The sequence below is a fragment of the Panthera onca genome, chromosome B1 (genome assembly GCF_046562875.1).
Source record: "Panthera onca isolate mPanOnc1 chromosome B1, mPanOnc1 haplotype 2, whole genome shotgun sequence".
Lineage (NCBI taxonomy): Eukaryota > Metazoa > Chordata > Mammalia > Carnivora > Felidae > Panthera > Panthera onca.
In genome coordinates, this window is record NC_138342.1 from 33,005,773 (window position 1) to 33,032,914 (window position 27,142).

At 37.6% G+C, this 27,142-nt stretch overlaps 1 protein-coding gene across 3 annotated transcripts in view; it reads right to left on the bottom strand.

Annotated features, from left to right (window-relative positions):
• The window catches only part of SMIM14 (small integral membrane protein 14), a 79,460-nt gene that overhangs the window by 30,303 nt on the left and 22,015 nt on the right, over nucleotides 1-27,142 (bottom strand). For all 3 annotated transcript variants that reach the window (XM_078446194.2, XM_060655218.3, XM_060655219.3), the window contains exon 2: nucleotides 13,974-14,078. In XM_078446194.2, the coding sequence (XP_078302320.1) occupies nucleotides 13,974-14,048 (75 nt within the window). In that variant the 5' untranslated portion in view covers nucleotides 14,049-14,078. The remainder of the gene's footprint in view (nucleotides 1-13,973; nucleotides 14,079-27,142) is intronic.

Here is a 27,142-nt window from a genome sequence, read left to right on the forward strand (position 1 = left end):
GCTAGGCCTTTCTTGTTCTGTTAGCCCTAGAGTGGCTCTGAAGGTGTGGCTGTTAACCCTGGGTGGGGTGGCTCAGAGTGTATGGCCAGCATCTGCTTTATCCCACCTTGTTCATGCCTAACTAACTGCTTAACATTATGAACTTTAAGGCATTATGAGGATTAAATGATATAATTAAACATATAAAAAATTAAACATGTATATAAAAATCCCAGTTCATGGTCTACAGGATAACGTTTTTAGATCACAGCAATTTGCAGGAAAGTGGGAAAAAGTCATTTTAATATTAAACAGGGCTGACTGTGTAAATAAGCATGCTCAAATTTATCACTATTATTTTTTTTAAAATGAAATTCTAAAACCAATAACAAAAAGTACTTTCAAAGTAATGACTAAACGTTGGGTCAATGTCCTCTAACACAGCTCATGGTCGTAAGGTTCGCTTGAAAGTCTCTGAGCAGTGAGATTCCTGTGGCTTTCTTCAAAACAAAAATAGAGAAAAATATTCATTTCTTTGACAAATATTTAAGGAGTGATTTTTTTTTAAAGTTTATTTATTTTGAGAGAGATAGAGCATAAGGAAGGGGCAGAAAGAGAGGGAGAGAGAGAATCTCAAGCAGGCTCCCCACTGTCAGCAAAGAGCTGGATGTGGGGCTCGAACTCAAGAATCATGAGATCATGACCTGAGCCAAAACCAAGAGTCAGACACTTAACCGACTGAGCGACCAGGCATCCCAGGAGTAATTTTCATGTGCATTTTGTCAAACTAAGGTTTTCGGATTTTAAGAGACTATTTTTTTCCCTAAACTGCTCAGAGGAATTATATGTATATTTGCAACAACTAAACTCCTTGCCAGTTTGAGAGCAAGATATTGAAAAAAGATGATGAAAAAAAAACAGGTGTTCCCATTTTAAAGTATTCTCACAAATCATCAGTGTTAGGTCAGGTGTTCCAATATGCGGCTTGGGAAATAAAGTCATAAAACAGCAAGTATATATTATGGATCCAAAGATGTAGTAGGGAGCCTAACACATAAAATAACAATATAAGGGTGCCTGGGTGGCTCAGCTGGTTGAGCATCAACTTCAGCTAAGGCCAGGATCTCATGGTTGGTATGTTTGAGCCCTCTGCCTTGGGCTCACTGATGTCAACACAGAGCCTGCGTCAGATCCTCTGTCCCCCTCTCTCTGCCCCTCCCCTGCTCACATTCTCTCTCTCAAAAATGAATAAACATTTATTAAGAAAGAAAAGAGAGGCACCTAGGTGGCTCAGTCAGTTAAATGTCTGATTTCAGCTCAGGTCATGATCTCATGGGTTCGTGGGTTTGAGCCCTACATCTGACTTGGTGCTGACAGCTCAGAGCCTGGAGACTGCTTCTGATTCTAGGTCTCCCTTTCTCTAACCCTGTCCCACTTGTGCACTATCTCTCAAAAATAAATAAACATTAAAAAAAATTTTAATTAAAAAATAAAATAAGAAAGAAACATAAACATAAAGCCCCATTAAAAGAACAAACAAAAAACCCAAAACACAACATTTCCTACGTTCTAATGGAGCTCAGTAGCTCAGGAATGTTCTAGTAGTTCTTAGAGCAGTGACCAAAATCGACAACATCCCACCATATGATGATAACTATTTGTTAGCATTCTGGTTACTATATTCCAGACATTGATATTTGTAAAATAGTTGATCCCTGAACAACACAGTGGTAGGGACATTGACCCCCCTGCATAGTCAAAAATCCATATATAAGTTTTGACTACAGGAGACTACTGTAGACCGAAAGCCTTACTGATAACATAGAGTTGATTAACACACTTTGTATATCTTTTCATGTTAGCAAATGTCTCAGTTTACTTTTCTAAAACAATACTACAGACAGGGTGGCTTATAAACAGCAGCACAAGACAAGAAATAACAAGCATTAGTGAAGATGTGGAGAAAAGGAAACCCTTGTGCACTATTGGTGGGAATGTAAATTGGTGCAGCCACTATGGAAAAAAGTATAAGGTTTCTCAAAAAAAAAAAAAAAAAAATTAAGACCAGAATTACCAGTACATGATCCAGCAATTCCACTTTTGGGTATTTATCTGAAGAAAATGAAAACACTAATTTGAAAAGATATATGCACATCCATGTGCACTGCAGCATTATTTTCAGTAGCCAAGATATGAAAACAACCTAAGTGTCCACTGATGGATGAATGGATAAAGATGATGGTGTGTGTGTGTGTGTGTGTGTGTGTGTACACAGAGACATAAAAAGAATGAAATCTTGCCATTTGTGGCAATCCAGATGGACCTTGAGGACATAAGCTAAGTGAAATAAGTCACAGAAAGACAATAATCTACCTTATACGTTTAATTTAAAACAACAAACCAAGCTAATAAATACAGAGAATAGATAGGTGGTTACCAAAGATGGGTGGTAGAGGGTGGGCAAAATGGGTGAAGGAGGTCAAAAGGTACAAAATTCTAGTTATAAAATAAGCCATGGGGATGTAATGTAAAACATGGTGACTATAGTTAACAACACTATATTGCAGATTTGAAAGTTGCTAAGAGGGTAGATCCTAAAATTCCTCATCACAAGATGAAAAATTTCTTTGTAACTATGTATGATGTTGGATGTTAACTAGACTTACTGTGGTGATCATTTAGTAATATGTAAGTATCAAATCATTTTGTTGTATACCTGAAATTAATATAATGTCAAATATACCTCAATTGAAAAAAAAAAAAGGATGGAATATATTTCCTCTCCTCTTGAACCTAAGCAGGCTTGTGATTGCTATAATCAAAGGGCTGTATGCAATTTCTTAGGCCAGGTCACAAAAAGTATCCAGCTGCTGGGGTGCCTGGCTGGCTCAGGCAGTAGAGCATGTGCCTCTTGATCTTGGGGTTGTTGAGTTAGAGACCCATGTTGGGTGTAGAGATTACTTAAGGAAATTAAAAAAAAAAAAAAAGTATCCAGCTGCTGGCTGGTTCTCCCCCTTCCCTATCCTCCCTTGAGATGGATACTTAACCTTGGAAGCAAGCCACCACACTGTGAGGAAGCCAAGCATCCATATGAAAAGGTCGTATGTAGGCTGGGAGTACTAGGTAGGGTTTCAGTCTACCAGTATCAGCTGCCAGACAGTGAGTGAGTGAGCCTCCAGATGCTTCCTGCTCCCAGCCTCTGAGTCTTACAGCTAAGAACCCAGACATTGTGCAACACACATGTCATCTCCACTATGCTCTGTATGAACTCCAGACAGAGTTTGTCATCTTAATAAAAGGTTTTATACCACTAAATTTTTGAGTCATTTGTTATGCGGTCATACAACTGGAATAATATAAAACAAATGTTAACAGCTTATATTCAATAAAGAAGCAATGAAGCACTGGAAAATATAGGGAGATTTTTATTTTCTCTTTTGACAGTATACTGCTTGAATTGTGTGCCATAAGGACATGCAACCATTATTTTATCTTTTTTTTGTTATTATTTTCAACATTTATTCATTTTTGAGAGACAGAATGCAAGCAGGGGAGGGGGGCAGAGAGAAAGGGAGAGGCAGGATCCAAAGCAGGCTCCAGGCTCCAAGCTGTCAGCACAGAACCTGACGTGGGACTCGAACCCACAGACCATGAGATCATGACCTGAGCTGAAGTCGGATGCTTAGCCAACTGAGTCACCCAGGCACTCCCATATAACCTCATTTCCTAATTGGTAAACTGAATTATACCTCTAACCACAGAAGGACTAACTAGTCTTCCAGTGCCTGGATGATATTGATAAAAAATATTAAGATTTGAAAGTAAGAAATTGACTAAAATTTCCTTTATTAACTAAAATAAAACCGAGAAGTTAATCAGATGATTAAAAAAGGCTTTGTACCACATGGAAGATGCTAAATACTATTATTAAATTGGGGATATATACTTCCCTACTTTTACTTTTTTTTTAATGTCTGATTATTTTTTGAAAGAATATATTCATGTATTATTTCAGTAAGTGTTTTACAAAAATAAAAATTAAAATTAAAATAAATAGAGGTGCCTGGGTGGCTCAGTTGGTTAAGCGTCATACTCTTGATTTTGGCTTGGGTCATTATCTCATGACTCATGAGATCAAGTCCCATGTTGAGCTGACAGTGCGGAGCCTACTTGGATTCTCTCTCCCACTCTCTCTCTGCCCCTCTTTCACACTTATGCATGCTCTCTCAAAAATAAATAAATAAACATTAAAAATTTTAAATAAATAGAAAAAGATATTAGCAGTAGATATATTTCCTAGGTAGACAGGTTTCTCAAGAAATTTCTCAGGCACACACATTTTTCTTCCAGGAAAAAAGCCAATCAATCTTAATGTAACTTATTTAAGTACAGTGAACATTAGCCACAATTTACAGGGTCTTCAGGCCTATAATGAGGACTCTGACCAAAGATGTCCCAGATCACATGCTTACAATACTCTAATACAAATACAACTTTAAGTAAATTAAAATTTTAGAGGTTTCAGTTACACTGTTTAGATGTGAAATACAGAGCTCAACAAACCAAAAAAGGGATTATCTTATTTCAAATCTTAGGTTACAACAGAGAGCAGGAAAAACACAGAACATGATCCAAGTTCACATTACTAAATCTATCTGTTCTCTCTTTCTGGAACTCCTATCATTAATAGAAGAAATTTTACGCCAAGAGACAGCCAGTCAAGGAGAACAGAGAAAGAAGGAGGTATCAAGGGAGCAGAATAGGGTGAAACCAGAATAATTCTACAAATGGCTTCAATGGGAATGGAAAAAGCCCCCTGCAGGATGTTTTTATTGTTGTAAGGAAATATTAGTCATTTAAAAAAAAAAAAAAAAACAAAAACACAACTAAATACAGTTGTTGTAAGGAAGTGCCTTTTTTTTCTTTAAAGAATACTAACTCCACAAGGGCACACACAAAAAAATACCACACAACTTTAAAAAATGACTGATTTATAATGAGATTACAATTTTGTGCTGGCATCTTTCTACACAGGTAGTAGTATTCTACCATATCAAGAAAAATCCATACTTATCACTAAGCATGTTTCCATATTAAATCAAGTAATGCAGCATAGCATAACTTGATGAAAAGAACTGATTTTAAATGAAAGAAACTCACTGTATATATATTTTTATCCACTTAAAATAAGTCTTACCAACCAGTATTTAATGAGTAAAGCATTAATTATGAAAGAAATAGATTGTAATGTCAGAAAATGCCTCCTTTTATTAATGTTTCTGAACAATGTGGAGACAAATAGAGACATAAACACACTTAGCAAAGTACAACTGTGCTATGAACCTGTGTGTAACTCAATGATGTAATTAAGTCACCAGAAGGACACCTGCCAAGTGAATAAGCAAAGCTTTGTCATGAGCACCCCAAAACGGGCACTCTTTGTACTGCAGTCTTATCAACCTTAAATGTAAATGCAGCTTATAATGTATTATTTAAAACACTCCTATAATACAACCGGAGATATAATCATTTGCTTTTAAAGTCCACACTATAGATAAACAATAAAATGAATGAAAATCAGATTTATATTCTTTATACTGGTACAGCCTAAGAGTTAAACAATCAAAATTTACATAAGCACTGATGAGGTAATAGTAAAAAAAGCACTGAATTGTTGTTGTAGCCATTTTGCCTTAGGAGACATACAAGTTTTTTCTATTTTTATATATTTTTTATATGCTGATGAGAAAAAAAATCTACCAATTTAGAAATCAAAGAATTAAGAACAAAAGAAAGTCTTATTAGGATTACTGAAGCTAGGGGCACCTGGGTGGCTCATTTGGTTCAGCGTCCCACTCTTGATTTTGGCTCAGGTCATGATCTCACAATTCATGAGATCAAGCCCCATGTGGGGCTCTGTGCTGACAGTATGAGCCTGCTTGGGATTCTCTCCCTCTCCGCCCCTTCCCCACATGCTCGCGCGTGCTCTCTCTCTCTCTCATTTTTTAAAAAGAATTATGGGAAAGCTAAACATAATATCTTTTCTTTTCAAATCATATAATAGTATACTCAAAAATTTTATTCAGTGAAAAAAGTCTGTACTACATATTGTGTATAATTTTACTGCTTCTAACGCCTTTGAAGTAGCTTACAAAGTTTTATCTTTTTAAAGTTTTACTTAAGTAATCTCTGTACCCAAAGAGGGGCTTGAACTCACAACCCCAAGATCAAGAGTTGTATGCAGAGGTTTTTTTCTTTAAATTTTTTTTAATGTTTATTTAATTTTGAGACAGAGAGAGGCAGAGCATGAACGGGGGAGGGGCAGAGAGAGAGGGAGACACAGAATCCAAAGCAGGCTTCAGGCTCTGAGCTGTCAGCACAAAGCCCAATGAGGGGCTCGAACTCATGAACTGCAATATCATGAACTGAGCCGAAGTCAGATGCTTAACTAACTGAGCCAGCCAGGTGCCTTCCGAGTTTTATTTTTAAGGTTATTTGATTAGGTAGTACATTCACAGTTTTAAACTGTACAAATATAGTGAAGAGTCTCTCCTTCATTGCTTTCTTCTATCCTCCTAATGTTCCCTTGATCACAAATATAGTGTTTTTAAAGGTGCTTGAAGGAGACCAACTGGCAGCAGCAGAACAGAACAGGGCACTAAAGAAATAGTACAAGGCAAGGGCACCTGGGTGGCTCAGTTGGTCAAGTGACTGACTCTTGGTTTCCGCTCAGGTCATAATCTCACAGTTAGTGGGTTCAAGCCCCACATTGGGCTCCGCACTGGCAGTGCAAGACCTGCTTGGGAGTCAGTCTCTCTCTCTCTCTCCCTCTCTGCTCCTCCCCTGCTTGCGCCCTCTCTTTCTCAAAATAAATAAACTTAAAAATTTTATTAAAAAAAGAAAACAAAAGAAACAGCACAGGGCCTAGAGCTAAACTGCCAGAGTTGAATGTGCCTCTGCCACTCTCTGTTCAGCTCTGACACCTGGAAAGAGTGACTTAACTTCTCTGTACCTCAGTTTCCTCATTTGTAAAAGGAAAACTTACATCATGGGCTTAAACTAGTACCTAGACTAACTTGAAACTCCTCAATATAACCATTATTATGAGCTCCAGTATACCCCTTGGAAACCATTCCTATGTATTTACAAACATATACTGACCTACACACACACACATCCCCCACATGTTCTCACACTCCAACCCCACAAAGGCATCTCTATGGCTTTCACTATCTTTTCTCAGATACTTCTAAAGAATGTTTCTTCTTGTATTTATAATAGTTTTTGTGTTCTCCATTGTTCAAGACATAAAGGTCCATATTTTTTTGATGAATTCTATCTTTTGTCAATATTATTTCCATGTCCCACTTAATTGTTTTGGCTTTGAATTATATTGTGTCTAAGATTAAGAGTACTGCATTCTTTTGAGATAGCTTTTTCCTCACTCCTTTATCACATACCTACTATATATATATATTTTTTTTTTTTTTTTTTTTTTTTTTGAGAGAGAGAGACAGGGTGGGGGGAGAGAGGGGCAAATGGAGGGAGGGAGGGAGGGAAAGAGAGAGAGCGAGAAAGAATCTCAAGGAGCCTCCATGCTGAGTGTGGAGCCCAACTTGGGGCTCAATCCAATGATCCTAGGATCATGACCTGAGCCAAAATCAAGAGTCAGACACTCAACTGACTGAGTCACACAGACACCCTAGTAACTGTCTTCCTTGTAAATAGCATTTCAAGACTCCAATCTATCTCTTTTAACAGGGGATGAGAACCCACTCACACATAACATTTTACTTGTGCTTTCTATGAACTACGCTTCTCTTTCTTCTTGCCTACCTTCATAAGCTTATTTGGGTTTCCTCTTTTTTTTAATGTTTATTTATTTTGAGAGAGTGCATGCACACGAGTGGGGGAAGGGCAGAGAGACAGGGAATGAGAAGGAATATCAAGGAGGCTCCACGCTGTCAGCGTAGAGCCCGACACAGAACTCGAACCCACGAACCTGTGAGATCATGACCTGAGCTGAAGTCCAGAGTAGGCCTCTTAACCATCTGAGCCACCCAGGCTCCCCTCCTTTTTTTTTTTTTTTAAACTCTACTTGTCCCCCCATCATATGTTCTCCAATGTGTCAGTACCAGGGCATCGTGGATATCTGAGAGGCAGATCTTCGATTGTTGTGACTGGCTTACATCCCACATGACTTTCAAATGTCCTGCCACCTATTCACATAAGTGAAAAATCTGAGCCTTTAATCTAAGTCCATTAAAAAAATAACAGCAAGATATTTTTTGGTTAGCTGACACTAAATTACCAAGGAATTTAACTGGAATTGAGCATTTAAATCAAAGGAATATTATACTTAGTTTTGTTTACAACTTTACAAAGAATTGTTCACCATTTCAGAAAATCATGTTGCTGGTGATATTTAAGACCAGGACAACATACTTATATGAAGCTGCACTTATAGCCATAACTTGCACAATGATTTTTCATATTAGACACATCTAATTATTTCATCTTGTCTTTGAATGTAGCTAGCTATGCCCAACCACACTGTGGTCCTCTTATTTTCTTCAACTGCTTTCTTGTTTTCCTCTTTATAGTTATTAAAGGATCAGGATGGTGACAGCGTATACAAACAGCTTTCCTTATCAAGGAAGCATGCAGGCAGGCTAGAGAACCTCTTAATGCTCAAAGAGGGAAAGCTTCATTCTAAGGCTTTATATATAGCACATTTCATTTCTGAACCAGGTATTCTTTCTTTTCCTTCCTCTTTTATATCCACTAAAGGTCTGGGGTTACTCTGGCTTCTCTCTTGATCCTTAACATCCAACTAGAAGCCCTCCCCATGAATATTTTCTACTTTTCTTAGAAAGCAGTAACCTGGTTTTAGCCGGTAGCAAAGGCCTCAACCAGTCACCTTACATTCCATGGAGGAAAAAGATACACAACATATCCAGCTACCCAATAGACTCACACCTTGTCTTTTTACTCCTAACTGGAAAGTTTTTGCTTTTTGTTGTTTTAATTTTTATTAGTTATTCATGTATACAATTCAGAGTTAAATAAACACTTTTTCAAGTCTGTTCCAAAAAAAAGCAGTTCCTCATTTCTGCATACCTATTTCTCCTCCCATAGAGGAATGACTTTCACCTTTTAGCTGATTATTTTAGTATTTACCTCCATGTCTTTATAAATATGCATTATTGCTACTTCTTGATTTTTCAGTTTTAAGCAATACCCATTGATTCACCAGTATAGAATAAGAAGACCTAGTTCTCTCTTTTCTGAACCCAACACACATGTACACTCTTTCCATCTGCTAGTAATTAAATCATAAATTGGTTTAGCTCAATAGTTTTAACATTATGACTATGTAAATGCTCTTCACATTTGAACCATGTAGTAAATTATACTTACTTTTTCTTTTCTGTACTATTTTCTGTATTTCCTTAAAGTTAAATGTTCTTTTTTCCCCCCATTTACTTGGTTTTCGAGGACTTTTGACAACTTGTTTTCAGCTTTTTAGATCACAAAATGTCTCGACTCACTAGGTGTTCTATCAATTCATCCTCCTGAAAAAGTCTCTGCTAGAGCTGTGTGACACCCTCTCAATGAAACCAGCTGTCTTGTATCCACAAACCTGACGCACAGCTATCACCTTGGGATTTCCATTCACCATTATCCTGGAAGTTACTTTTGCTTCTTGCATGTGCTAGACCTCTCACTTTCTACACTCAAATCTTAGTCTCCCTCCTTGGTTTATGTCTTCATTTTGGTGAAAAATAGTTCATCCTTTAGCACCTAAGTAATGGTACATGAGAGGATTTTTGAAGATTCTCTCCTATTTGATTGACACTTTGGTTGAATACAGAATGCTGGATTTGTAATAATTTCCTTTCAGAACTTAAAGTCTTTGTGCCAATGCCTTCCAGTTTCGCTATTGAAAAGTCTAAAGTCTTTACAGTATTGATCATTTGTGTGTGACCTGTAAGAGGCCAGAACTGTTAGACAAAATGAGCAAAAGGGAAGAGTGGGGTGGAGAAGGGACAGATCATGTAGGGCTATGTAAATTTTTTTTCACTTTAAGTGTCATGCAGGAGTTTGAGGGAAGGAGAACATTATCTGTTTTATCGAAAATAGATCACTTCAGCTGCTGTAGTGAAACTAAACTTGCAGAAAGTGGGGCATGGCAAGGGGGTGGAAGCAAGGAGACTCATAAAGAGGCTAATTTAATAATCCAGGCAAAAGCTGATGTAGACTAGAACAGGATGCTGCACGGAAAGTGTGAGAAATGTCTGGATTCTAGATATATTTTTAAGGTTGAGTCAAAAGGATTTGTTTCTGCATTAGCTATGAGGCTGAAAGAGTAAAAATTGACACAAAAGGTATTGCCTGAGCAACCAGAATAATGGAGTGAATAGAAGAGACAAGGAAGTTGAAGCCTGGGGGCAAGAAAAGAAGTCTGGTAATGCACATATCACGTGTAAGATGTCTACTAGTTATCTAAATGGAGATGCTGCATCAACACTTGGACATACGAAAGTCTAGAATTCAGGAGCAAGCAGCTCCTTGGCTGCCCTAGCTCTGCAGCACGACTTTGGCTCCCTCTTGTTTTGGCACTTACCCTCCCTTTGATCGTATTCATTTTCCATGCTAGGTTCTCCAGTGTGAGCCACGTACTATCCTTTTAATAGGTCTTTTTCTGCTTAACTCAGTCAGAACTTCTATAACCTATAATAAAGAACCTTAACTGATATCATTACTAAATTAGGAAAAGAATTTAGTTTTAAATTGTGAATGAACAGCACTTTATTAAAATGGAAAGGAAACAATGGTAAATCTTAACTGCTCCTAAGCTGAAAATATCCCTTGGCAAAGCCCACCTATTTCCACAGAATAGGCAAAACTAAACTGCAGTCCAGTACACAATTAATAATCTAACCATAAATAATCATTAAAATCTCTAAGTGTTCCCAGGTTTTTACTTGCTATTAGCACCTTAAATTCTCAGAATTTGATAATACTCTAACCTACCAGAAAATCCAATTTGGTTATACGAAGTAAAAAGTAACAAAAATTCCAAATTAGAACCTAAAATTAATGAGATGCTACTCTATTGCAAAGATGAGTTCAATCTCTACTTTTAGAAAGATGAGGGTAACCTCTGCTCTGTCATCACCAATATATACCCATGAGTTTTCTGAACAGGCAGACATCTAAATTCTGGTAGTTACAACTAATACAGAAAAATTATACCATCAGATAAACTGCTTTTAAATATAGACTGGGGGGTTAGACTTCCACAGAGTAGTTAAGATAAAGGTACTAAAAACAGGTCCTCTGAAGTGTAAGAGTAGAAGATAACGAAAGCATGAGAGGTATAAAAGCCTAGTACAGTATGAAAGAGTGCTGACAATGTTTAAATGAAAAAAAAAAGATTCTTTTTGTTAAATAACCCTTTTCCTGAGTATATCATAGAAGATACAGAAAACTATAAAAAAAAAACCCTCTCACCTTATATTCTACAATCCAGAGATAAACACTGTTAACACTGACAAATTTTCTTCAAGGCTTTTTTTCCTATGCACATGTATATATACAGTGTGTGTGGGTACAGAAAAGCAAGATGATGCTAAATGCCATTTCTAGATGTTGCCTTTATTCATATCACATGTGAATTTCCCTTCTGTTATGATGTAATCTTCAAAGACATTCTTTTAAACCTCTGTATAAGATTCCAGCATATGATCAAACCATGATATAACCACTACTGGCAGACATTTAGGTGGTTTATAACTTTCACTACTAGAAATAATGCTATAGTAAACAGTATTACACATTTCTGAATTTAGAGAAGTTAGAGACTTCATTGCTGAACTTCTGAAGTTAGAGACATTATTTCTGAATTTCTGACGTTAGAGACGTTGTTTCAAAAGATACTCTTTCAGTTTAGAAAGTACTTAATATCGATAAGGTAGGTATGGCCCCAAAATGCTGCTTGGAGTTTAAATAAAAGAAGAAATAAAAACTATAAAGCACAATTCAAATTGAACAAATGTCTATCAAGCCTAATTAGCAAGTTTCCTCATTGAAATCAAGTGAGTTTCTCCTCCCTTCTGGAATCTTCAATACTGCTATCAGGAATTTATACACTAGCAGATCACCCATCCAGCATCACCCATCAGTAATTTACATCATGTGAAAATATCCAGCATAGACTAAAAAATGTACACTGTACACTTTTAAAGGTTTGTAAAATCTAAAACCTATTTTCACATGAAGTACTTCACACTAGGATTGCTATCAATAATGTCCCATCAGGTATGAATGTGCCCATTAAAAACAAAACAAAACAAAGCTAAACATGAGTTTTCCTGACAACCTACTGAAGAGAAAAAAAATGTACAGGGGATCATAAAGAGTAGGGCTTAGTTTTAGTCATCTCTAAAAAAAAAGCAGCAGACCTAAGAGAAAAAAGCATAATAGATACGATGTTAAAAATAAAAAGATGACACTAAGAAAAAAAAGAGGTAGTAACTCTTATTAAAAACTGATCTCCTGGGGCGCCTGGGTGGCTCAGTTGGTTAAGCGGCCGACTTCGGCTCAGGTCATGATCTCGCGGTCCGCGAGTTCGAGCCCTGCGACAGGCTCTGTGCTGACAGCTCAGAGCCTGGAGCCTGTTTCAGATTCTGTGTCTCCCTCTCTCTGACCCTCCCCTGTTCATGCTCTGTCTCTCTCCGTCTCAAAAATAAATGTTAAAAAAAAAAAAAAAAAGAAAAGAAAAACTGATCTCCTGGGAAAATTTACCAGTTAAATTACAAGTCTATTTTTTGTGCCTAGCATCACATTTGAAAAGAAAATTTTTGCCTTACCCTGAAATTTAGACATAAAAGCTATCAGCTATTTAACATCATAAATCAGAGAAAATATTTTAAATATTCTCTCCTTAGACTCATCTATTTTTACATCAAGTTGTCAGAGATATAACATTCTTATTTTATTTCTATAACCACAAGTCTTATTAATTTTATAAGTTCTTATTTTATTGATTTCCCTGTAAGAAATTTTTTAGGATCATAAGTCCTAGCATATGTTGACTCTAAAAGGAGTATCATTCACAAGAAACACACTTCTGATCACTACATACAGACACTGAGTCCGCGGAAAACCTGCTTATTAACCACCAACAACTCAAATATTTGAGCAAATGTTTGTTCCTGCCTTTATTACCTGGTCTATGATAATATACCTCTTTACAAGAGCTTTCTAGAACAACAAAATGTTATGTCTAACATAATAATAATACAATATACTTTATTGTTAATAGTCAAATTTCTTCTTTCGTACATAAAAAAAGTATAAAGTCCTGTATTTAATACATAAAGACTCCTGTATTTAAGATTATAGAGACTAGGAGAGTCTTAAAAACTTTACAAATTCAAATCTCACAACAATCAATTCAATGAGACTATCTAAAGCATGTTGTTCAGAAACCCGCCTCTGTCAAATAATTGATTTGGACTTGGAAATGCTTTACATAGAAATTTTTATTCTCATGCCATTTATTGGAGTAGGATTTGAACCATGTCACAATAGGAACTATGACTTCATAGCAGTTTATCAGGTAAACAAGCTCCATATAGCTGAAGACTATATATTTGTTAATATAGAACAGAAAAGGCTACACACAAATGTGTCACCTTCCCGTGATGGTGATTTCACCAAAAGAAATCTACCATAAATAAAAGGTAGCAATCTGTTTTTTGTTTTTTTGTTTTGTTTTGTTTTGATCTCTAATAGAAGAATTGCTGGCAAGCACTTTAACCACTATGACTTAAACCATTGTGGAATTTCAATTATGAAATAATTTTAGTGACCATCAGATGAAAATTCTCCAATAACCAACATTCCCCCCCGACCCTCCACCCCCCAAAAAACAGGACAGAAGGGATATAGTTCAATTCTGAATAGGACCATCCCATTCATCTCACCAGATTGATCAGCCTTCTCATCGCATGTTCATGAGAGCAAACACATTCACAGGGATCGAATCCACCTTCTGCCATGATTTCCCAGTTTAACTTGACTGTTTAAATCTAGGAGGAAGGAAAAAATGTTGTAAGACTACTGTTCAGTTATTCTTTCCCTTAAGCTATGAAAAATTCTTAATATAACAGGTCTCTTAACTAATAGTTCTCTTAAACTAAGGATAGTTCATATTTATTATAAACTATGTAATTTATGAATCCACACAAATGGTTGCCTACCTGTTCTGCCATCAGACTAATTTCCTACAAATGTGAATGTCTTCTGATGTTCTATACTGGGCCCTCCTGTGAAACAGATGATGCCAGAGTCCTACTCTGCTTAATAATTTAATTCTTTGTTAGCTATAGTACTGCTATAGAATAAATGTTTGTGCCCCTGCTAAAATTCATATTGTTAAAAAGGAGACAGCAGAAGTGAAATAAATCAGTCAGAGAAGATATCATATGTTTTCACTCATAATTGGGATTTGAGAAACTTAACAGAAGACCATGGCGGGGAAGGGAAGGAAAAAAAAGTTACAAACAGAGAGGAAGGCAAACCACAAGAGACTCTTAAATACAGAGAACAAACTGAGTGAGGGTTGATGGGGTAAATGAGCGATAGGCATTGAGGGCACTTGCTGGGATGAGCACTTGGTGTTGTATGTGAGTGATGAATCATAGGAATCTACTCCTGAAGCCAAGAGCACACTGGCTAACCTGACATTATATTATATTGTCATTGTCAGGCTAACCTGACATTATATTAGCTAACCTGACAATAAATTATATAAAAATAAATAAAAATTAAAAAAAATAAAAAGGAGATACCAGGCAACAAAATGGAGTCACTTGTGCTAAACTCCATGTCAGCAAGCCAAGTCCTAATAACCTATCTAATCACAGTTTCAACCTCCCCCTACCCCGTCAAGAATGGTAACCTTTAGCCAGTCAACATGGAATTATCTCACTAGTCAGCACTAGTGAGATAATCCATCCACAAACCCCTTCCATTCCCTGTAGGAAGGTGACCTTGCCTAAAACAATGCATTCTTTGCTAATAATTTCCCTTCTCCACCCCCTTTCTGCCTTTAAAAACCTTTCCTTTTATACAGCTTGGTGGAGCTCCTTGCTATTTGTTACATGGGACACTGCTCAACTCATGAATTGTTGAGTAAAGCCAAATCTTTACATTTACTCAGTTTAATTTTTGTTACTTAAAGAATTTGGTGAAGGCAGCAGGACTAAAGGAGACTTCTGACATCTTTGGGGACAACAAGAAACATAGGTGTGGTACCCCATGAAATATTCAAGTTTACTTTCTTTCTAGCCATTTCTGAGGGCCATCACGGAGTTCTTGTCAGTTCTGAGCTCCGTACTCTTTGCTGAGCTCTTAAGCTAACTGGCTTTCCAGTCCAGGGCTCAATGGGTCAGCTTGAGCTGGCACACAGTTCCATCTGAAACCTGAGTCCCTACCTCTTGGCTCAGTCCACAATGTTTGGAATACCCTTCCAGTTCTAGTCTATAGTCTCCACTTACTGCGATTTGGTGGTTTAGTCTTTTCCCCAGTTCCAATCCACAGTCCCCATTTTACTGGAGTCTGCTGGTTTAACCCATGCTAGGAATCAGTGATGGTAGGTAAAGCCTTCTCTTGGCCAGTCTATGGTAACATGTTATGGTTGCCGCTGCTATGTTAGGGTGCACATGTTTGTCTTATTTTGTATAGATAAGGGCTATAACTAACAGGAATCACATAAAAAAAAAAAAAAGCCACAAAAATTGGTGGTGGGCACTGGCACAATACTTCAGAGCTGTTAGTATATTCATTACCTAACTCAAAGACTCTGACATCAAGCTGGTCACAGAACAGGTTAGGCTGACTCTAGGTCACCTGCCAAACTCAAGAAAACTTCTGTGCAACGATGTATACCGTACAATTACCAACCCAGAGGCACATCCCTTTTAGGTATTAGCTCAGCTCTGAGAAACCTAAACTTGGCTTATGGGATCCTTAAACTCTAAACAGTCAAGCATATTTCCTTCCGGCACCTGTGCTTATTTTATGCCTAAGAACTATGGTCCAGAAGACACAAATATTAATAGAAGTGGCAAAATTTTGCGAAGATTTTTTGTGTCCTGAGAACTTGGCTTGGTAACCATCAGATTGGCAGCCCCAAAATATGGCCAGACATAAATGTGGGTTACACCCCATTTGTGACTAGATATGGCTGCACAGAAAAGGCGAGTTAAATTCTAATTGTGGCTAGGGTCCTACCAAACTGCTACCAGTCGTCAGAGGAATTACAACCTAGAATTACAATGGCCATTATGAGAAATGTTCCAATTAGATAAGAGCATTTAACAAGTGCCCTTAAAAGCAAGGGCTTCCAAATCAAACAGAATGGGATACTACTTTAATTGGTATGCAGGAGACTCCAAAAGGCTTCAAAATTCCAAAATAGCTTCATTAAAAGATTTGTTATAAAAGCCTAGTGAAAAATTAAAGATGTAAAAAGTACTTAAAAGCAAAAAAACTGATATAACTCTTACTGTTTTCCTCTATCCTCCTTTATTTGAATATTCATTCTAGTACTCCTCTGAGTTGCCTTTATGGACCATAAACAAAAGTCTGCCAAGTTAATGACCTTTCAGTCATTCCCATACCTGACCTCAAAGGAGGGCTCCTCTCAAATGGGACTCTAAGAGATTTTCTGGCAAAATGCTACATTATTCTCTTAAATAGCCAAAGAAAAACTAACATTAAAAATAAAAAATCTTGCCAAATTCTGGTAAAAAACGGAGCTACAGATGGGATCCTGGAAAAACTGGAAGAAGCTGGCTAAGGATGAACATTCTCATTAGAGTTAGCACTCTGAGATCTGTCTGTAGTACCCAGTAAAAAAAGGAAAATAAGTTACCTTTTGCACTTTCGTTGGGAATCCCTCCCATATATCCAAGGGGGAGTTACTCAATATGGCAAGAAATGTTTGCTGTTTGTCCCAGATGAAAACTGACAAGACACCTAAAAGAATTTTTAAGTAGCTCTGTGACTGGAAATAGGCTAGATTGAAAGCTGACATACAGAGCCTGTTAAGAATGTTTTTTTAGGCCTCCTCCCCTAAGCTAAAATGAAATTAGGTACCCAGAAGGAAAGGAAAAATCTTTTAAAGTCTTTGTAAAAGTCTTTACAAAAGTCTTTACTAAAAAAAAAAAAAAAAAAAAAAAAAAAAAAAAAAAAAAAAGTGTAATTAGATGGGTGGATCAACATATGATGTCACTCGAATTGCAACCTCATTCTTTGAGGAATTGAAAGCAATTGTCTACATCTTACAAATCTTAGCAAAATTAGAAATGCAGCTCTAGAGGCAATTCAATGTTCACCTATTCCTTTTACTAATTCTAAAACCTCCTTGTTTAGCTCCTATATATTTATTTATCTCTTATTTACCAAAGTCCTCAGGGGAACCTGAATTCTTCCCCCATGCCTTTAAGGTGTAAATATAGGGGCGCCTGGGTGGCTCAGTAGGTTAAGCATCCGACTTCCGGTCAGGTCATAATCTCAAGGTTTGTGGGTTCAAGTCCCGTGTCAGGCTCTGTGCTGATAGCTTGGAACCTGGAGCCTGTCTTGGATTTTATGTCTCCCTCTCTCTCTGCCCTTCCCCCACTCATGCTCTCTCTCAAAAACAAACATTAAAAATTCTTTTTCAAAGATGTAAATGTACATACATTTTTAAATAAGAACTGTCTGTTTAAAGACAGTTTTTATTTTTATTTTACTTTGAGAGAGAGACCATGTGGGCAAGTAGGGAAGGGGGAGAGGGAGAGGGAAAGAGAGACTCCCAAGCAGGTTCTGCACTGTTAGCACAAAGCCCCCAATGTAGAGCTTACTTTAAAAAACAAAAACAAAAACAAAACACAGGGGTGCCTGGGTGACTCAGTTGGTTAAGCGTTGGACTCAATTTCAGCTCAGGGCATGATCCCATGGTTGGTGGGTTTGAGCCCAGCATCAGGCTCTGTGCTGGCAATGCAGAACATGCTTGGGATTCTCTCCCTCTCTGCCCCTCGCCTGTTAGCGCTCTCTCTCTCAAAAATAAATAAAAACATTAAAAAATTAAAAAAAACAAAAACAAAAAACAGCTCTGTTTAACTGGCTTAAAAATAAGTGCTTATGGGGGCGCCTGGGTGGCTCAGTCAGTTAAGTGTCTGACTCGGTTTCAGCTCAGGTCACGATCTCACAGCTTTGTGGGTTCAAGCCCCACATTGGGCTCAGTGCTGGCAGTACAGAGCCTGCTTGGGATTCTCTCTCTCCCTCTCTAGCTGCCCTTCCCCCACTCGTGCTGTCTCTGTCTCTCTCAAAATAAATAAATAAAATAAACAAAAAAAATTTTAAAAAGTGCTTATGAAGTACTTGTAAATCTCAGAAATATAATAGAAGTGAACCCAAGTGTTTTTCAAGTTCACATGATCTAGTTCAATTTTCAGTATAAAAGCCAGTTAAAGTGTGTTGGTTTAATTTAAAGCAGGCATGTCCTTAGAGTTATCAGACTAAATACAAACTTTTACTCTGCCTGAGTTTACTAGTCAAATAAGTTCATTTTATCTCTCACAAAATTTGTCAGCTAAAAAAACATCTTGGGGAAATGGCTGGTCTTGTCTAAGGTCTAATGGCTTTTGTGGGTAATCTAAACATAATTGTTAAAAACAATCAAATAGATGTTAAATAGAATAAAAAGTTTTAGGTAAATTTTAGTTTCTCCCAAATCTTTTGGTAACCCGAAACCTTAAAGTTTTATTAAGTTAGATGATAATTTAAGTTAAATTCATTAAATATCCAGATCATTTCCAAATAAGATAAAATACTGAAACACTAATTACTGAACATAGGTTTATTGATTTTTTGGTTTCATTTTACAGAGGAACTAAAGATATTTGGGGAAAGCATGTTTCTAGAAATTATAAAAGTACTTATTTAAAAAAAATTTTTTTATAGAGAGGGAACGTGCACACACACACACGTGTGTGTGCCCAAGTGAGGGAAGGGCAAGGGGCGAAGGAGCAACAGAATTTCAAGCAGGCTCTGCACCCAGTGCAGAGCCCAGTGCTGGGTTTGATCTCACAACCATGAGATCATCACCTGAGCCAAAATGAACAGTCAGACACTTAACCGACTAAGCCACTCAGACACCCCTAAAAAGTATTTAAACTCTGCCAAGCCACAGGATGTTAATGCAAATGACAGTTCACAACTGTTTACTTTTTTATTTTCACTAGAAACTAAGATTTCTAAAGGTTAAAAACTTTAATATGTGTAATTAAGCTGTAAGAAATAATAAGGGAAACCTCTCCATATTCAAGGAAAGTCGGATGTGTGTTTTCGGATAAAAGTGGACTGGATCCTGAATTCCAGGTTCCCTCAAATATTTGGCTATGACACATCAAGCTAATGTTCCCAGTTTTCTCCCACTCTTCTGATTTGGAATCATTAAAGAATAAAGACTGTCCTTAAATCTCCTTGAAAGGTCCTCCTCACTACACAGATGATAGGGGCTTGAACCTTAGATACACATTTCAAAGCTGACAAACTGCACCTGACATCTGGTCCTGCACAAACACTGGGGACCTCTACATCAAATTGACTAGGAAGATTAGCTAACAGCAAGATGCTTCCTCCCAAGACACTGGATCAAGACTAAATGAATGAATGATGAATACTAAATACTTTAAACATGAAACCCTTTCTTCTTCACTTTCTTTTCTTTACTCTGGCACTGGCCTGGAAAGATAATACTACCACCTCCCAGGCCACTGCTAAGGCCAGTGGAATTTAGAACTTTTTATTTCAGGCTAGGAGAAAACCTAACTGACCCCTGACTAGGACGAGCAAACACAATTCTTGTGAATGAATCTATTAATAATACTGCCTGAACAGGAATGGTTTGTGCCCTCACAGGGTTTGTCTTTGTCTGCAGTGGTTATCATTCTCCTTGGGCCTATAAATGCTTAGACAGTTGGTGCAGATTCAGGCAAGGCCTCTTTGGTTACCAAAGTGTGCTCCTTTTGGTCAACTCTTCTGAGCTTACATTGTCAAGTTAGAAAAGACCTACCAGGAGGCTTTCAGGATTCAAGATTCACTATCTTTGGCAGGGCCCTACTTCCATGGTTAGGAGTAAATGTAAATGAGGCTATGATTAGAAACTTTTCCTTAACTCTTGAAAGTATTGTAAAATCTACAATAGCTATCCAACAAAAACCCTTAGACTGCCTGGCCACAGTTGTTTTTGATAACAGAATAGCCCTTGTTCATCTTTTAGCTGAGCAAGGAGGTATCCGTGCTATGGCCACTACTACCTGCTATACCTGGATTAACATTTCTGAGAAAGTGGAAACTCAGTTACATAAGATCACTGAGCAAACCACTTGGCTTAAAAAGATAAGCTCCTTGGAGTGCCTGGGTAGCTCAATTGGTTGAGTGTCCAACTCTTGATTTCAGCTCAGGTCATAGTGAGTTCGAGCCCCACATTGGCTCTCTGCTGTCAGTGCAGAGCCTGCTTCAGATCCTCTGTCCCCCGCTCTCTGCCCCTCCCCTGCTTGTTCTCTCTCTCTCTCTCTCTCAAAAATAAATAAAACATTTAAAAAATTATTTTAAAAAAATTTTAAAAAGGTAACCAGGGTCTTTCTTTGACTTGACTTACTTGATTTTCATTGGTTTTGGTCTTGGGGATCATAGCTCTGAAGTGCACTCCAAACTTTGGGAAATTATCTTCTAATAATCATAATAATCTCCTGCCACATTGTATTCTCTCAAAATACATGCATGTTCCTAGCTACTAGCTACCATGCAAATAATCTCACTAAGATGAGAATATCAGAAAAGGAACAAAGAGAATGACTGACTTAAAAACTGTTAACCTGGGGGGTGCCTATCTGGCTCAGTTGATAGGATGACTCTTGCTCTCGAGATTATGAGTTCAAGTGTCACATTGGGTGTAGAGATTAAAAATAACTGTGAACCTGAAGTTGCGGCCTATTACGGAGACTAAGCAGAAAAGAAAAAAGGTAACAACCTATGAATACCCCAAATAAAAAACGTACAAAATCGGTGAGAACTTCAGAGCTGAGAGTGGAACTAATGTCTTAAATTGTGATCACATCTCTCAGTTAAGCTGAGAGTCTCATCAAAAGGGGTGAATTGTTAAAAAGGAGACAGCAAGTCAAAATGGAGTCCCTTGTGCTAAATTCCGTATCAGGAAACCAAGACTTAATATACAACCTGACTGAAGTTTTGACCCCCCCAGGAATGCAACTTTTAACCAGTCAACAAGGAATTTCCTAGTCAGCACTAGTAAGATAATCTTCCTGATAGACCCTTCCATTCCCCTTAGGAGGTTGACCTTGCCTAAAACAATGCATTCTTTGCTAATAATTTCCTTTTCTACCCCCTTTCTATCTTTAAGAACCTTTCTTTTTCTAAAGCTCAGCAGAGCTCCTTTCTATTTGCTAAACAGGATGCTGCCCAATTCATGAATTGTTGGATAAAGCTAATTTTATCTTTAAATTTACTCAATTGAGTTTTTTGTTATTTAACAATATGTTGAGGCCTTAATAGCCAATTTGATGGTATTTGGAGACAGGACCTTTGGGAGTAATTAGGTCATGAGAGTGGATCTTTATCAATGGATTTGGTGTCTCTAAAGAAGAGACATGAGAATGATCTCTCTCCGTATATCATGTGAAGAACACATAAACCAGGAAGAGGGGGTGCCTGGGTGGTTAAGCAGGTTGAGCATCAGACTCTTGATTTTGGCTCAGGTCATGATCCCAGGGTCATGGAATCAAGCCCCACATCAGGCTCCTCGCTGAGTATGGAGCCTGCTTGGGACTCTCTCTCTCTCCCCCCCTCTACCCATCTCCCCCTGCTCACTCTCTAGCTCTCTCTCTCTCACAAATAAAAAAAAATAAAGTAAAAAAAATAAAATAAAAATAAATTTTTTAAGATGAGTCCAAAAAAAAAAAAAAAAAAGGAAGAGGGCCCTCACCAAACTCTGAATCTGCCTGCACCTTAATCATGCACCTACCAGACTCCAGAACTATGACAAATAAATGTTTGTTGTCTAAGACACTCATTCTCTGGTATTTTGCTGTAACAGCCCAAACTAACAAAGAGAATTTTGCAGCCTCTATCCTACCAAGAAAGCTTTCTGAAGGAAAAAAAAATGTTATCTAAAATGATACCAATGTGGCGGGGGGGGGGGGGGGCGGGGGGGAGAAGGGTGCATGAAGTAACTGGACAAAAGCAAGGAAATAACTAGGAAGATTTGAAAAATAACAGTAACAAGTGAGAGGCCAAGATGGCTAACTAATATTTAAAAGAATTTTTTTTAATGTATATTTTTGAGAGAGAGAGAGGGAGGGAGAGAGAGAGAGGGAGACAGAGGATCTGAAGCAGGCTCCAGGCTCTGAGCTGTCAACATAGAGCCTGACATGGGGCTCAAACTCACGAACCATGAGATCATGACCTGAGCCGAAGTCAGACACTTAACTGAATGAGCCACCCAGGTGCTCCATGGCCAACTAATATTTAAGATTTAAGATCAATGGAACAATTCATAAATTAACTAAAGGGAACTTCATTCAATCAAAAAACATTTAGTACCTGTATTAGGCATTAGAAATATAAAAATGAGGGGGGTGGCTGGGTGGTTCACTTGGTTGAGCATCAGACTCTTGATTTTGGCTCAGGTCATAATTTCATGGTTCATGAGTTCAAGCCCCGTGTCAAGCTCTGTGCGTTGACAGTGTGGAGCCTGCTTGGGATTCTCACTCTGCCACTCCCCCTCTCTCTCAAAATAAATAAACTTAAAAAAAAAAAAAAAAAAGAAATATAAAAATGAGCAAAATCTGATACAGTTCTTCCCTAACAGTGTTCACATTCTAATATCAAGACAGATAATTACCTAAATATTTTTAAAATTATAAATACAAACTTGTAAATGCTATAAAAGATAAATGGACCAAGGGGTACTGAGATGGCTCAATTGGTTAAGTGTCTAACTCTTGATTTCAGTTCAGGTCATGATCTCATGGTTTCATGAGTTCAAGCCCCACGTTGGACTCTGTACTGATGGTGCAGAGCCTGCTTGGGATCTTCCCTCTCTCTCTGCCCCTCTCCCACTCGCACTCATGCTCTGTCTCTCTCAAAATAAATAAACTTTAAAAAAAAAAAAGATAAATGGACCAAAAGACTGAAAACACAAACCACAAAATGAGAGAAACTATTTGCCTATCACATATCTGATAAGAGTTTAATATCCAGAATATACAAAGAATCCCTCTAACACAAGAAAAAAACCCACAATTTTTACATGGGCAAAAGACTTGAATAGACATTTCTCTAAAGATATATAAATGACCCATAAGCATATGAAAAAATGTTCAATGCCATTAATCATTAGGGAAATATAAATCAAAATCATGAGATACCGCTTTACACCTATTAGGATGACTATCTTAAAAAAAAAAAAAAAAAGATAAGGGGCGCCTCAGTGGCTCAGTCAGTTGTGTCAGACTCTTGATTTTGGCTCACAGTTCCTGAGTTTGAGCCCCACGTGGGGCCCCGGGCTCACAACACGGAGCCTGCTTGAAATCCTCTCTTTCCCTCTATCTCTGCCCCTCCCCTACTAATGCCCACGTGCTCTTTCTCAAAAAATAATAAACAAAAAAAAAAGTCATGTGAAGAAATTAGAAAGAACCCTTTTGTATTGCCCATGGGAACATAAAATGGTATAGCCTCTCTAGAAAACAGTTTGGTGGTTCCTCAAAAAGTTAAACATAGAATTATCAATGGCCCACCAATTCCACTTCTAGGTATATACCCTAAAGATTTGAAAATGGACTCAAACAGATAGTTGTATGCTAAGTATGCATCACAGCATTATTTATGATAGCCAAAAAGTGGAAACAACCCACAAGTCCATCAACTGATAAATGGACAAAATGTGGTATATGCACACAATGAAATAATATTCAGCCATAAAAAAGAATGGAGTTCTGATATACCATGAAACATTATGCTAAGTGAAATAAGTCAGACACAAAAGGACAAATATTGTAGGATTCTACTTACATGAAATATCTAGAATAAGAAAATTCATACAGAAAGTAAAATGGTAATTTCAAAGGGCTGGGGAAGAAGGGATTGGAGAGTCATTGCTTAACAAGTACAGAGTTTCTGTTTGGGATGATAGAAAAGTTTTGGAAATACATAGTGGTGATAACTGTACAACACTGTGAGGGTAATTAATGCAACTGAACTATAAACTTGAAAGAATGGTTAAAATGGCAAAAGTTGTTATATTTGTTTTACTAAAATTTAAAAAAGAAAAAAACATTCTAGTTGTCCAGGACTAGAGTGAGGGCTTGAGGAGAAATGAGGACTGACTGCTAAATGGTACTGGCCTTCTTCCGGGGTAAAGATAATGTTCTAAAATTGATTATGGTGATGGTCACACAACTTCATGAATATACTAAAAGCCACTGCATTTTACTTACACTTTAACTGTTGCATTGTATGGTGTGTGAATTACGTCTCAATAAAGTTGTTATTCAAAAAAAAAAAAAAAAAAAAAGGCACCTAAATGGTGCCTAGACAGCACATACAGGTTCTAAACTTATCTAATCAGGGAAGAATTTATCAAGAAGTTAACTTTAGGGGGCGCTTGGGTGGCTCAGTTGGTTAAGCGTCCGACCCCTGGTTTAGGCTCAGATCATGATCTCAGGGTTTATGAGTTCAAGCCCCACATACAGAGCCTGTTTGGGATTCTCCCTCCCTCGCTCCTCTCTCTGCCCCTCCTGTGCACGCTCTCTCTCTCAAAATAAATTTTAAAAAAAAAGTTAACTTTGAGTTTAAAACGGAAGGATGCACTGGAATACGATAGGGCAAGAAAGAAGGTGTGAGGACAGAGGTCCAGACACAAAGGGAAAAGCTGGGTAAAGACCCTGGAGTAAGAGTATGACATAGTGGAAGAACTCAAAGAAAGCCACAATGTGCTGGCATCCAGAGAGCAAGAGTAGCCTGAAATGAGACCAGAGAGGTCAAGAGATGGGCCACACACAGTGCTTTAGGCCATGGTCAAGATTAAGTCTTCATCCAAATAGCAATGTGAAGCCCATAAAAGGTTTTATGCTGGTATGTTTCGAAAAGATCATCTCAGCTGCATTACGGAAAACAGGAGGGAAGCTAATCAATATAGGAAGCCTAGTCAAAATGCTCTTTGAATAGGTCAGAGATAATGGTGTCCTTTCTAGAATTATCTAGGTTTGATGACAGCATATTAAGTTACTGGAGGGAAGACAAATTATTCCGTAAGTGATGTAAGGCACAGCTGGCTCCCTACCCTCATTCCTTAGACTAAAACAAATTCTAGACGCGTTAGTGATTTGACTTTTTAAAATAAGGCCACACATAGAAACAATCAACTAGAGCAATGGATTAGAATAGAATGCCCACATTGGGGCACCTGGGTGGCTCAGTTGGTTAAGCATCCAACTTCGGCTCAGGTCATGATCTCACGGTTCTTGGGTTCAAGCCCTGCATCAGGCTCTGTGCTGCCGGCTCAGAGCCTAGAGCTTGCTTCGAATTCTGTCTCCCTCTCTCTTTGCCCCTCTCCTGCTTGCACGCACGTGCACACTCTCTCTCAAAAATAAACAAACATTAAAAAAAAAAAAAAGAATGCCCACAAACTGACACATGATTTTTGAGGGGGAATTTATAAAGGTACCACTTTCAACAATCAACTATTAATAAGTGCTAAGATAACTTTTTTTTTAATTTTAGTATGATGCATACATAAAAGAGTGGAAAAATATACATCCAACTGAAAAAGTGATTAGCTGTAGGGAAAAGAATGTAATTTTAAGGACAGACTTTCATTTTGTCAATTTTTAAACATTTCTTACAATGAATGTGTACCCATATATTAAGACTTTAAAAATATAGAAAAAGTTTAACTTTTAAAAGTCACAAATTTTTAACTACAAGAAGACAAGTGGGATATATGCAGAACATAAATCCGAGAAACTATAAAGGAATAATACTTTTGTGACAGCCAAAAATTACAAAAATTTCTATCAACCAAAAATATACTGTAAAATAAAAAGACAAAGAACTTGGAGAAACACTTGCAACACATATTAGGTTAATTTCCTTAATTTACAGGAAACTCTGAAAAGTCAATGCAGAAATGGCAACCTAACAAAAAAATGAGCAAAGGTCACATTCACAGGAAAATACAGAGGCAATGAACAAAAAACAAAAGAGGTGCAAATCAAAGTATCACTTTCATCTATCAGAAGATTGGTAAAAATTAATTTATCTAGTTAACTTGGATATCCATATCCAAATAAACACACAATGTTGTTGTATAAGGATGTTCATTGTTTATAAGAGCAAAAAATGATAAAGCAAAGTGTATATCCTTTATCCCTGTGGTTCTGATTAAATAAATGATAGTATGAGTACAAAAAACCCTACACAGCTGTTGAAAAGAATGAGGCGGATTTCTTTGTAATGATTTGGGGAAATATCCAAGATAGACTGAGGTGAAATCAAGTTGCACAACAGTCAGGGCAAACCTACTTCCCATCTAGTATCTTCTTAGATCTGTTTGCCTGGGCTAAGCAGGAGTTGAGGGTTGGAAGGGGAAGAAGAGTTGCCAACCACCTAAGCTGGAGAGCCTAACTCTCCAGAAAGTAGGAAATGCCAAATACAAACTCTGACTACCTCACAGGTTTGTCTGACCCCAACTTTAAAAAAAAGGGGGCACCTGGGTGGCTCAGCTGGTTAAGTGGCCAACTTTGGCTCAGGTCATGATCTCACGGTTCGTGGATTCAAGCCCCGAGTTGGGCTCTGGGCTGACAGCTCAGAACCTGGAGCCTGCTTTGGATTCTGTGTCTCCCTCTCTCTCTCTGCCCCTCCCCTACTCATACTGTCTCTCAAAAATAAATAAACATTAAAAAATATTAAAAAAAAAAAAAAAAGATTAGCCTTCATGTCAGAGAACGGACTATACATATCTAACACAGAAAACCTGAAAGTAAATATATCCTACGCTTACAGATAAAATTCACCCTTGAAA